Source organism: Haliotis asinina, chromosome 5 (genome assembly GCF_037392515.1).
Source record: "Haliotis asinina isolate JCU_RB_2024 chromosome 5, JCU_Hal_asi_v2, whole genome shotgun sequence".
NCBI classification, from domain to species: domain Eukaryota; kingdom Metazoa; phylum Mollusca; class Gastropoda; order Lepetellida; family Haliotidae; genus Haliotis; species Haliotis asinina.
The window spans coordinates 53,348,072-53,361,786 of NC_090284.1; the positions used below are offsets into that span (position 1 = coordinate 53,348,072).

At 43.2% G+C, this 13,715-nt stretch overlaps 1 protein-coding gene across 1 annotated transcript in view; it reads left to right on the top strand.

Annotated features, from left to right (window-relative positions):
- LOC137284823 (vitellogenin receptor-like) overlaps positions 1 to 11,037 on the top strand; it is a 43,847-nt gene extending 32,810 nt beyond the window's left edge. The window contains exons 28-38 of the mRNA XM_067816822.1: positions 85 to 204; positions 851 to 979; positions 1,346 to 1,506; positions 2,317 to 2,564; positions 3,343 to 3,543; positions 4,169 to 4,371; positions 5,125 to 5,247; positions 5,954 to 6,050; positions 6,594 to 6,776; positions 7,415 to 7,544; positions 9,327 to 11,037. Of these exons, the coding sequence (XP_067672923.1) occupies positions 85 to 204; positions 851 to 979; positions 1,346 to 1,506; positions 2,317 to 2,564; positions 3,343 to 3,543; positions 4,169 to 4,371; positions 5,125 to 5,247; positions 5,954 to 6,050; positions 6,594 to 6,776; positions 7,415 to 7,544; positions 9,327 to 9,467 (1,736 nt within the window). The 3' untranslated portion in view covers positions 9,468 to 11,037. The remainder of the gene's footprint in view (positions 1 to 84; positions 205 to 850; positions 980 to 1,345; positions 1,507 to 2,316; positions 2,565 to 3,342; positions 3,544 to 4,168; positions 4,372 to 5,124; positions 5,248 to 5,953; positions 6,051 to 6,593; positions 6,777 to 7,414; positions 7,545 to 9,326) is intronic.
- The last annotated feature ends 2,678 nt before the right edge of the window (positions 11,038 to 13,715 follow it).

The following is a 13,715-nucleotide window of genomic DNA, read 5'->3' on the forward strand; positions in this document are numbered from 1 at the left end:
CATTTAACCATGTTTTTGTAAGATATATTTGATAGGCATACAAAGGACAAATGAATCAAGGTATTGTTGTTAATTTGCTTTCAGGTACATCCTGCCAGTTTGCAAACCTTGGGTGTAGTCATAACTGCACTATAACCAATGAAGGTGCTCGATGTATTTGTCGCCATGGCTACGATTTGGGGGATGATTTGAGAAGCTGTTTGGGTAAGATGCTTCTACCACATTATTACTTACTACAGAACCAACATAGATATACAGAGCCTTTTAGTGGACACGTTATATTTGGAATTACACTTTCTCAGTCATGTACACTACAAATTGTCCGAATTCCACTATTTCGGTAGCCGTGGTGGCTGAGTGGATTAGGTTCCTGACTCTGAGAGTGTGGGTTCGAATACAAGATGGGACTCGACCCGTGAACATCCCGGGATAGAATAGGCCTTCAGCAACCCATGCTTGCCATAAAAGGCTACTGGGCTTGTCGTAAGAGGCGACTAACGGGATCGGGTGGTCAGGCTCGCTGACTTGGTTGACACATGTCATCGGTTCCCAATTGCGCAGATCGATGCTCATGTTGTTGATCACTGGATTGTTTGGTCCAGACTCGATTATTTACGGCTGTAATATTGCTGAGTGCGGCGTAAAACTAAACTCACTCACGCAAGATGAGAGTCCACCCCATCAAAATACTAGGACCTGCACTTTACTCACAGTGTAATCAGAAAACACTGGCAATTTCATATTTGCCTGCCATAGTTCTGTTCATTACTGATTCGTGGTTGTCATGTTTTAAGGACTCCGCGGTACTGAGTGAAGTGATGCCTTTGGAACCGGTGTGGTATGTTTGCAGATATCGATGAGTGTGAACATATGAATGGGACTTGCGGACAAATATGCGAGAATTTCAAGGGAAGTTACTCTTGTCACTGTACAGACGGCTATAAACTGGCAATCGATGGCCACACATGCAAAGCGGTCGGTAAGTTGAAGATTCGGTTGATTTCCTCGATCTCGCAGTGGACAAAATGAGGGAATACATGTTGATAGTTTTTGCAGCAATGCATTATTTCTGATGATACTGATGTTAATTTCCCTTCAGTAATTGCCAGTTTCTGTTCAGTTTCTGAAGACATAAATTTCTGGCTTACGGAATGTTCACAAGAATGAGTCTCAGTGTCTTCTCTATGGTGTTCATCCTGTTTATATGGTATATGAGAAGAGTGAGATATGGTTCGGTTGGTGACAATGGCTTCTGCTGTCGGACATTCTTCACCTGGGGGGTAACGTAATCGTTTTTGTGTTCCCCGTGAATGGTCTCCTGAAACACAGGGTTTCTCTCCTTCAGGCGAACGTCCGCATCTTCTCATAGCACATCTTCACGGCATCAGTAAGGTGAATCTCGGCTCCAAATCTAACGAACATACTATCAAGACATCATCGCCACCGATATTTTTAGATGTGCTTACCCAGCCTGACAGAAGACTCATATTCTGGTCAACGAAAGAGGTATGCGGCCACGCGTTTACGTCCCTTATAAGTCGTCCTATTGTGTCACATGTGGTCAAATAACTGGAATTAGCGGCCAGGAAGACCAGGGTTCGCTTCCCCACATGGGTATAATATTCGAAGCCAATATTTAGTATTAGCCGTTGTGTGATTGATAAAGGCACTGTACAACCATACTTGGTCACTCCATGAAACGTTTGGTGCCGACAAACCAACCACCTGCCTCCAGTAAATATGGGGTGACATACAACCTCTTCAACATGGCCATTCGGTTCCATGGATAGATTTGGACCCGTTGCACAAAGCAGATTTAGCACTAGTCGTATGTTTTTATTTGTTTGATGTTTTAAACCCGGCAGGACTGAATAAATAAACGCACATGGACCAGACAATCCATTGTATTGACCTAAATGTCTTTTTTCTGCACCAAAATGTTTTCTCGTGTCATGGAATGAGAATATTTTCACACTGCTTGTAGCAATTACACGACAGAATGCAATGTTCTTTTCCCAATGCTAGGAACAGAACCCAGGCCTTCGACACCACTAGCGACCGCTTTAAACACTTAACCTCCCACTGCTCTTCTGCTTTGTAAGTAAACACCTGCGATTTGTCATATTGCTGAAAGACAACGTATCAAGAATCAGTAACAAAACGATTCTGATCCATGGTTTGTCAGCGTTAAAGGTCACCGGTGGATTGGCCAATGAAGGGTCCATGGCTCTGAATTGACGTTTGATCTGCACTGGATCAGTTGGGCTGCTCTTCAGTGCAGAATTTAACCTCGTTGCATTCACTTACTTGTTTCAGGTGAATAATGGCCGCAACACCTCGGTCATTAAAATGTATGCGGCAGCGCATGAAACAAAAGTGCGCACTCCTGGTAAGCTGACCGGCATGGCTATTGACTGGCTGGCCAGAAACATATACTACACCCAGGACTTAAATGGTAAAGGGTTCATCACCGCCTGCACCATTGGCAGGAGAGTCGCATGCAGAACTCTCCTGAAAAGGAGGCGAACAATACCATCCGCCATTGTCCTCCATCCGACACAAGGGTAAGTGGTTGTTGCTGTTTTAATATTTTCAATTGTTTCACATGGTTTCCAGTCAAACGAAAGTTAAGGGATATGATGAAAAATCTTCATTAACTATTTGTTTTATCAGCAATATTTCGGCCTATTCAGACTTTTGATGTGTGCTAGAAAATGTTCATATTAATGAAATTGTATTTAGATTGGAATTTAAGGTCAGTAAAACTAATGTGCTCACTGAGTCATAAAGGAAAATATGTAGTATTGTGATCTAATAGCATTTAATAATAAATGACTGAGTTCACTGTGAGCTGACCACTGTTCAGTTGTATTCCAGTTGCCTTCTCCCTTACCTCAAAGCGAATGTAGCGTTAAGATAATCGTAGTTTTCCCTAGTGAGATGCCTTTGTGGAACCAGGCCCTGGTTGACTAGAGATAATTATTGAAGCACGTTCCTTGTCCAGTCATCCACTGCTTGTTTTACTGGTTCAGCTTTGATTATTTAGAGGTAGCTGGCATGTTGTCTGAATACTGAAATGACAGTGCACCTTTGATGGTGGCGATATTCTGTTTTGACATGAAAAATATTTTTCTAACCGGAGCGAGGAAAGTACGTTGCCAACACGGTGACAGTTAATGGTAACGGAACTATTTCGGGACTGAACTTCGGAACATGCTTGCATCTCCCTCGTTTTGACTGAGCGCATAGTTGAATCAATGGTTTTCAATTATCTGTACATTTAATTTTCACACCTCGTTGCCCTTTTCGCGGATAATTTTGAAGTTTTTACATTTACAACAGGTTCATGTTCTGGCTGTCGGACAATGACGGACGAATGGCAATCGCACGCGGCTATATGGACGGTACTCACGAGATGGACATCGTAACGTCACGCCTGCAGCGACCAGTGGCCCTCACTCTGGACCCCGTCACCAACAGGCTTTACTGGGCAGACGTTGGACTGAATGTAATCAGTACTTGTACCACTGCAGGGACGGAACAGTAAGGCACTGACATTGTATAGTCCCTGTTAAGCTACCTCATACTTGGTTGTCAGATTCACTGACAATGTATTTTCATTGTTAACCTACCTTACACTTGTCAGATTTACTGACGTTGTATCTTCACTGTTAACCTACCTTACACTTGGTTGTCAGATTCACTGACATTGTATCTTCACTGTTAACCTACCTTACACTTGGTTGTTACATTTTCTGACATTGTATTTTCACTGTTAACCTACCTTACACTTGGTTGTCAGATTCACTGACATTATATATTCACTGTTAAACCTACCTTACACTGGGTACCCATTGGTCACATGTTCCCATCAGAACTGATGAAACCGTAGGCATTACGTTTGAAACACACCCACTGCAATTTTGTACCTCGAATCTTTCAAGTAAGATGCAATTTGTCTCTACTTTGATTTGTACCGCAAGATGCTCGTATCGCGAGGCAAGGGGGTTATCTGACTATTGACGTTCTGCATCTAGCCTAGAAGTCAGATACTGAGCGCGGTTTGACTAAGGGGAACTGTGCTTCTTCAATAGTCTGCTGGTATGAGTATGCAGTTATGAAGAATGTACTGATAAGAACGGATATCTCTGTTTTTGCTATTTTTCAGTGCTCCAGTGTTGGAGAGACTCTCCTCCATCCCATTTTCACTGGACTTCTTCGAGAACAGTTTGTTTCTGAGCGAACCTTATTATGTGGTTCAGTATGCCAGGTTCAAGGAGGCCAGCCACAAGAAACGGATGGCACTACAGGAAATGCTGCAACCACGAGGGGTCAAGGTCGTCCATGCTGTCCGACAGTCCCTTACTGGTGGTAAGCTCCACGGGTTCAGAACGGGTGGGTTAGATCTTTCAGTTATAAAGCCAGAAGGTTCTTCTTGGGGAATGTTGGGGAACATTGGGAGCCCCTTCTAAGTGTTTGGGCTCATAGGGAGAGTGCGGGTTAGTGGAAATTAGGCTCCTGTGCTTTGGCTTGTGGATATGGTCAGGGAGGTGAGAAGACGGGTTCCGGATAGGTGGGTACTTGGTCTGACGCTGGTGAATTGTTCCAAGAACTTAGATACTGTTGGTGTTAGGAACCTTCTTTGATTCGTGTCTTTTGATTGCCTTGTACATTTGTTTGTGGGGGACTTATGGCCGTCCAGGGCCCCTTGTCACAAAGCTATCATAGCTCTACAACTGTCGTACCTCCTATACTGTAACATGAACTTACGACTGTCGTACCTCCTACACTGTAACATGAACTTACGACTGTCGTACCTCCTACACTGTAACATGAACTTACGACTGTCGTACCTCCTATACTGCAACATGAACTTACGACTGTCGTACCTCCTATACTGCAACATGAACTTACGACTGTCGTACCTCCTATACTGTAACATGAACTTACGACTGTCTTGGCGCTATGATAGAATTGTGAAATCGTGCCCAGGGCCTAGAATGTCGAAGCTCTCTTAACGCTAAGATAGTTGAAAATCATAGCCCCTGGGCTTCCGTAATGACTAAGTTCCTTAACTTTGTCCGTAACTTGACTACATACCATTTCACGACTGCATTGTTTCAGGCAAGAGCAATCCATGTAAGGCACTGAAGTGCGAGTACCTGTGCATTCTGGTGCCAGACAGAAAGGCGCAGTGCATGTGTCCAGACGGCATGAAGTACTCCACCACGGACAAAAAGTGCGACAGTAAGTACAACTCGCTGATGCGTGTCTCACGTATGTTTACATAATGCTGTCTTCTTCCATATGATCATGAGCATATCCAAAACAAGCCAAACAGAGGAAGGGTTACTGCATTCACAGGCACACTTTTGCGCAGATGGGGTTGCGCATCAGAAAGAAACTGACCACTCTTCATGGATGTGAGCGACTCGAACAAAGGTTGGCAACGCACTTCCCTCGATTCGGTTAGAAAAATACGTTGTCGCATCCTGCTGGAGAATGGGTTCTAGTTCTCCCGAAGCATACGCAAATTATCCTGGCTTTGGGAATGATCACTTTTGAAACAACGTCGCTGATTGCATAGCTAAATCTGATGGCAAACAATCACGAATCCAGAACACTAGTTCCATGAAAGGACCTTATTAGAACAAAGGAAGATATGACGGGAGTAAAATTTGTGGGAAGAGAATGGTACCGTATTAAACCACATCTGCTCGTTGGACCGCCATGTTTGCCATTAGAGTGTTGGGTGATTATGCTCGCTTACTTGGTTGACACATTGTATCGTAATTGCGTAGATCAATACTCGTGATGTTGATCACTGTATTGTCTGTTTCAGGATCGATTGTTTTCAGACCACTGCCATGTAGACTGTGAATGATACAGAACCCAGACTGTGCTTGAAACCCAAACTTTTCAATGATTTCTATATGGTTTACTTTCTGCTTAGACCTATCGATCCCAGTCTTACATGAGGCGATGAGAAATCTTGAGTGTTTGAATGGTGGCATCTGGAAGAAAAACGCAACTTCCGGTTCTTACTGCAGGTTTGTCATCTCCATTGCTCTCAGAATGGATCTACAATATATACTGTTGCCCTCCTTACACACTCTGTATTTACAAAGGATGATATATATAATTATCTCTGTCAAACGTTGAAGTACACATAACCAAGATCATGACTATATCGACTGGTACATACTGGGTCATACTATAGTTTGCTCTTCTATTACGTTTTGGGTTTCATACGATCTTTTATCACATCAGTCAATGAAGGCAGCTCGTGATTCGTGATTTTACGTTTCTATAGGTAACTAAGGAATTTAGGTTTCCACGTAACCGTCTAAAGGAGATAAGCAATAAAGCAGCAAAACAGGATGTGTATAAAAAAAGTTTTACCATAAAAAAATCACATTATCAAGTTCGATTATAAATAGACATGGAGATGACGACGTCACTTTAAACACGAGGGTATGGTATTGACTTTTGCTGCCGTGATTTTGCTGGAATATTGCGAAAGCGGCATAAAAACATATTCGCTCACTCTGATCCAACACCCCTTCTCTTTACCGTCTCTGGTCTCTTGTCAGCTGCCCCCCTGGCTACGTGGGTTACCAGTGTGAAGTGTCAATACCGGCACTGGAGAAGATACAGAAGAAGAAGGTCGAGGAGGAAGAGGAAAGCAGCAAGGCCTGGGTGGCGGGGGTAGTCCTGGCTGTTGTTGTCTTCACAGTGTGTGCCGCAGGGGCTATCTACTTCCTCCGCTCGAAAAGGTAACGGCGGTAGTGACACTGGGTTGTGGGCACGTTGTTGGTTGATTCGGTGATGTTGGTATGGTCTTTTTTCATTGATTGTTGTTTGACATGTGTGACATGAGGGTGCTGGCACTTTATTGTATGATAGGTGTTTGCAGTTTACTGTGTTGTTGGGGTTCTTAGCTTGTTTGTGGATGACACGGGTTGTTGGAACATTCGTGGTATTTATAGCATCCGTATTTGTGAAGTAAAGTACACAAGCATAAGTAGAGGTTACTTCGACTTCTTTCGCACTGATGCAAACCCTAAAACTAATATATATTATTAGTTCGGTACCCGTGAAGGTTCGGGGTAGAATAGACCTTCAGCAACCCATACTTACTGTAAATGACTGTGCTTGTCGTAAGAGGCGACTAACGGGATCGGGTGGTCAGGCTCGCTGACTTGGTTGACACATGTCATCGGTTCCCAGTTGCACAGATCGATGCTCATGCTGATGATCACTCGATTGTCTGGTCCAGACTCAATTATTTACAGACCGCCTCCACACAGCTGGAATACTACTGTGTGTGGCGTAAAACGAAGCTCACTCGCTCCTTTATGATACGTCCTTGTGATATCCCCCATCATATCCCAGTAACGTCTGACTTTGGTAGGAAAGCTATCGACTTGGTCAGCATCATCAAGTTCCGCAACCCAACATTCAGGAAATCGAAAGACGAAGAGTCTGAAGAATTGGTCACAGAGATAGCATTTGGAAACCCAGGATTCCAAGATTTTGATGACGTGAGTAGTTTTAGGAATGGTTTGACCCTTGAAGGTTAGGGTAGAATAGGCCTTCAGCAACCCATGGGCTTGTCGTAAGAGGCGACTAACGGGATCGGGTGGTCAGGCTCGCTGACTTGGTTGACACACGTGATCGGGTCCCAGTTGCGCAGATCGATGCTCATGCTTTTGATCACTGGATTGTCTGCTCCAGACTCGAATATTTACAGACCGCCGTCATATAGCTAGACTATTGCTGAGCTCGGCGAATGGTTTTATGTTGCCTTGCTCGGAATTCCAGTTATATCACAGCATGATTTTGGAGAAATGAGTGACAGAGTGGTGAAATGACACAAAATATGTCTGATAGCATTTCGGAAAACCAAGCTGATCCATTCCCGTGTTTCATGCTACAGCAGTTACCTCCCATTGATTTGTAATACCGCATTACCATAGTACCGACTAACCAACCGTCATCAGCTAATGTGTAAAGGATATAATTCGTAGTGAACAGATACCATGCTCATAAAGACATTTCATTCGATTGTGATTCCAGTCAGGTTTTACATGTTCTTAAATTGTCATAAATTCTTGCCAAATCAATACGTGCCAACACAATCAATGTGGCCTACAATCTAGGTGTAGAGTGAAGCCAATCAAATGCACACACGCACGCTCACAACACACACACACACACACACACACGCTCACAACACACACACACACACACACACACACACACGCACACACACACACACTCTTGCATGACAGACGTAACAGTAACGGCCTGGTGATGAAAGAACGCTTTCACTCATTAGAATTTAGTAATAACATTCACATGCATGTGTAATGTGTAGGTCAGTTGAGGTGCTTGTTCAAACTGCAACCAAGATCTATCCCAGTCTGCATTGTGTGTCTTAAACATTTGTTCGATTAGTATTTTTTGAAGTCTAAGTTCTTACGACGCTTGTTGTGTGAATCCATTCCGGAAGTACCCGGAAACAATAAGGTATCGAAATGTAATTGATGATACTTGGACTTTCGGGATATTTCAACCATACCTAGATCGAAATTTCTAATAGTAGGGGCGCTTGTGTGCGCACGTGTGCAGTTTTGAGGCATATGTAACATACATTTACGGTTATTCCTGTGCTTCCGAGCCATGATTTCATTCAGAACACACCACAGTAATGGACTTCCCATAACTGCCCAGTTTGCCAGCGTGAAAGGCCGTAGTATTGTCGATTGATATTTAGTCTGCAATTCCGACTTCATTTTAATAAAACCGATACCATTCTATGAACCATACCACTATGTGAATCTAGAACGCCGGCGTTGGCGGTCAGGCGTGGTCAGTTGGTGGACCATGTCCCTCTAACTTGAGCCTGCTCTCAGTGTCACTCATTAGAATGTAGTGTTGGAGCAAAGCAACGAACCATCGTTGGGTTGCAAGTCTTGAATCTACAGTAGCAATTATTCGATGGGAGAAACGAAAAAACTATCGATGCAACGATAGTATGTGTGGCTGTCGATAGTTCAGTCCCGTAAGTGCAAATTGGGTTCACTTGTCAGGCCGTGGTCCATCTAAAACTTGTCAAGCAATAGTATGTTGCAATATCGCAATAGTTCCCCTTCATTAGGTTACGCTTATTAGAATATCTCGTCCAAACCTGAGTATGTACAGACCACTCATGAAGCTGTAACGTGTTGAGGCTGACGTAGAACAGCAAACAAACTTGATGCGGCGTAAAATGTATCTCATTCACTCGAACAAATTGCCAAACAGTTTTGCTATTGTTTCAGATCCCAGATCAAGACTGGTTGACTAAGCTAGTTGCGTCAACGTCCCGAATGTCGGTAGACTCCGCGTTCGCAAGCCGCCAGGGAAGTTTTGTCTCCAATGTAGCTGGTCAAGATGGTTGTCACCGCGTCAACAACACGTGAACCTCAACTGCTGTACACATGTCGCACAAAGACGGTTTAGTGTTTCAAGAACCATGTTTAGACATTGTCTTTTGACTATCAATAAGCATAAACTTGTATAGAGTGGATATTGATCTTTAAATGAACCATTTATTTGTACTTACTGGAACTTTTTTCCCAAAAGGCAAGGCCCACTTGTGGTGAAAGGGAACTGTCGGGTAGTCTAGTGCTTAAAGTATTCGCTCGTCACGACGAAGACACGGTTCGTTTCCAAACATGGGTACAGTGTGCGAAGCCCCTTTCGCTTGTTACACAGTAGTATTGCTAAAAGCGGCATGAAACTAAACTCGCTCTGCATAGGGTGACAGATGTGTATAAATATTACAATAAAAAAAATAATATTCCTCACCCGGTGCGAGTATACACCTTGACATTTGTATTCAGTCCTTGCCTATCATTTGTGTTACTGCTTTTGATATTATCAGGGTATTAGTCTTTCGACATCAGATGTTTATTGTGTGAAGCAAAATGACACGAAAACCATTGGACATTCCATCAAGATGTTGTGTTTGGTTTGAGTACCGGTTTGGCACAGATACTGTTTTCTGGTTGTCAGCTCCATACCCTTTGTTCACTGGTTTCACCAAAGTGGTTAGCTTCTCCGACCTACCTCGCTTAGGTTGGTTGCAAGAAGCAAATGCGCTGTGATATAACTGGAATAAATCCTTCAAAGCAGCGTTATACCAAACGTAGAATTAGAGTGAACGCAAAACATGTGAATCCAAATCTCAAGATGCGCATTCTTATTCAGAGGGCTGTCGTTCGCTCGTCACGCCCAGTTATTACAATGCGCGAAGGCCATTTCTGGTGTCCACCGCCGTGATATTGCTGGGATATTGGTAAAAGCGGCGTAAAACTAAACTCACTCACTCGTATTCAGAATGTTTATAAACAGGTTGCTCTGACTGAGATGACCAGAAGGTATGTGATTTAAAACTTGGTGTTACAAACACATAATTTCGAAGATAGGTCAGTTTAGTTATTTTCGAGGTTTGTGCATTACATAGTGTATTTATGTATACTGTGATGGAACCTTCGTCTACTGCGGGATAACTTTTCTTTCAGTCATACGACACACCAATCATGATCATATCAGGTCGGCTAACTCAAGACGGGGTTAGCGGGGAGTATTTGTCTTCTCATATCTGAATTATCTGAACTGAGATTGAACCAACAGTGGAAATGTGATCTGGTGTTTCATCGTTCATACTGTATGTCTGCGATTGCTGTGTTGTATATAGAAATGTATTGTGTCAGTGGATGTCAGATGTTCATATACCGTTATTGTATATTGATGTTAGCGCACACTTGGTAAGACACCCTCCACATGTTTCAGTGCAAAACATGTTCTCAGTGTTGTTCCGTTGCTGTTATTGCTCTTATGTAACACTTTCACCAGTACTCAGTGTCCATCCAGAACGGATACAGGTACATGTACTGCCATCACAGTTACGTCCGCCATTACGTACTTCCGGTACAGTCTCCTCTCTGTCGCTGAGTTTGTTCTTATTTGAATAAAATCACACCAGTTGATTGTTTCTTCTTGTTTGTTTCGACAGCATGTGTACGTACATTATACGAAAACAGTAGGTTTTCTCTTTACCCTTGGGACACGTGAAGGTGAAGCGTAGAATAGACCTTCCAAAGCAAGCAGTCCATGCTTGCCACAAAAGGCGATTATGCTAGTGAGAGGCGAATAACGGGATCGGGTGGCTAGACTCGCTGACTTGGTTGACACGTCATCGGTTCCCAGTTGCGCAAATGGATGCTGATGCTGTTCATTGGATTGTCTGGTCTGTACAGACCGCTGCCATATAGCTGGAATACTGTTGTGTGCGGTGTACAATTAACCTCTCTTGAGCCTTGGACCCGTGAAGATCAAGGATCCCAATCCACAAATCGTCGTAACCCTGAAGTTCATCATAGGCTTCAGAATGCATTGAGGATCTCAACTCTGGTCTGCATTGATCTTCAGCAACCGATACCTTTACTCAGAAAGCACTGACTTCATTAACAAATGTCATCGTATTACAATTGGGTAGATCGATGCTCATGCTGTTGATCACTGCATTGTCTGGTCCAGACTCCATAATATACTAGCCGGCGTCATACGTTGTATAACTGGAATATGGCTGAGTGTGGCGTTAAGCAACAAACCCACATCCACCCCCGTCCGTCCGTTTGTAAGTGACGTTCCAATGTGTCATTTGGATAATTCCTCCTCTGCTTTTAGTTGCCTGGAATTAATGTTTTCTGTTTGTCGATTGGTGTAGTAAATCCAAGACTTTTAAAAGGTGATTGAAAATGTTATGCATAAACACAGTTCACTATCAGACAGACTTCCCATAAAGCGCTCCATGAGTACACTAATTGGCTGAGAAATGCTGTCCACCCCTATGTAATTAATGAGTTGACCCAGAGTTACCACCGAGTACAGTAACAGAACAGGTCAGAATTTTGTTAAATATAAACAAAGCGTACGCTCGCTTCCGGGTGATGCACACGGTGTACGTACAACCATGACAACCGTGAGTAAACAGTCGCTGAAAATGGTTTTGGGCAATATTCAAGGATTTCATCTTGCCGAAGTATTAGTTAATGGTAACCATGTCAACAGAAACCCCGAAACGTATATACCGCAGGTCAAATACTTGTGTTATATGCGGATTTTTGTTTGTGGAGAGATCTGTGTCAGTAACCTGAATATTTAGAAAGCCCCTCTGATCCCTAAATAGTAGCCGTTGTCTGATTGGTTAAATCTATTTAACCGTCTCGCGTTTGATTGGACGGTCATTAGTCATTGGTGGTGGAGTGTAACGACATACACTGAGACTACGTTTACTTAGACTTGATGAATTCGCACAAATATTTTTATAGAAAGGATTTTCATTGTTCAACAAGTGATGGACCTATTAGTAAAAAGGAATTCGTCATATATAGCTTGATTACAAAGTCGTTTGTTTTTTTTCAAAATATTTAGCCAGTATAACCCATGTCAGAAAGGTGCGTGCGAGTGAGAGAGAACTTGTCTAATTTAAAAATCATAATTCATTAAATGAATTATTTAAAACAATATAGTTTTTGGATCCGGATACATACCATTATTAACAAGGGTAAGGCTGAATGAAGCTTTATGCAGCCAACCATAAAATGTTGAGTTTTAAGAGGGCTGTCTTTTGGGAGGTCTGTCTTATGGAACGACACCGTATTCACATGCTCGGCAGTGGCTATTGACCCTTGTCAAATTAAAGTACGTGAACTAAACAAATAAACCAGTTGTGATACTTGTACCTAAATGAAAGCTGCAGTGGCTGACTAGGCTAGATCGCTGACTGTGAATGCTAGCGGTTAGGTACCCGTCTCAGTCTGGGGCCCGTGAAGGTCGGAAGAGGCGACTAACGGGATCGGGTGGTCAGACTCGCTGACTTGGTTGACACATGTCATCGGTTCCCAATTGCGCAGCTCGATGCTCATGTTGTTGATCACTGGATTGCCTGGCCCAGACTCGATTATTTACAGACCGCCGCCATATGGCTGGAATATTGCTGAGTGCGGTGTAAACCTAAACTCACTCACTCTGTCTGGATTGAAACCCCGAATTGGTAGCCCCAAACACAGGCAAACTGTAGCGCAAATGGCTTTCGCAGCATAGAGAAAGGTTGGCACCGTACTTTCCTCGCTTCGGTTCGAAACAAATCTTTCATGTGAAAATAAAATATCGCCACCATCAAAAGTATACACCTTTTTTTCCACTGGGTCGTGCTCTCACATTTCCAACCCCATGCTGAACAATTACCCACGTGAAATATGTTTTATTCAACATTTTAATCCCAAGTCGTGGCTGAACAGACCGTTCTTCGCCTCCATTCCCCCTTCAAGCGTCACTCCGTTCAACCGGAAGTTGACAGGGGTAATGGGGGGGCGGAGAACGATCTCAGTACCACGAATGGCGCTTAAAATGTTGAATAAAACATATTTCACGTTTTGTAATTATTAAACATGGGGTAGGAAATGTAAGTGCACAACCAAGTGAGGAAATGAGAGTGTACCTTTGATGGTGGCGATATTTATTTTGAGATGAAAAATATTTTTCGATCCGAAGCGAGGAAAGTTCGTTGCCAACCTTTGCTTGCTTCGCCCGCACATATGAAGACAAATTCTCTATGCTGCGCAACCCCATTGCGCTACAGTTTGCCTGTGCCCCAAATA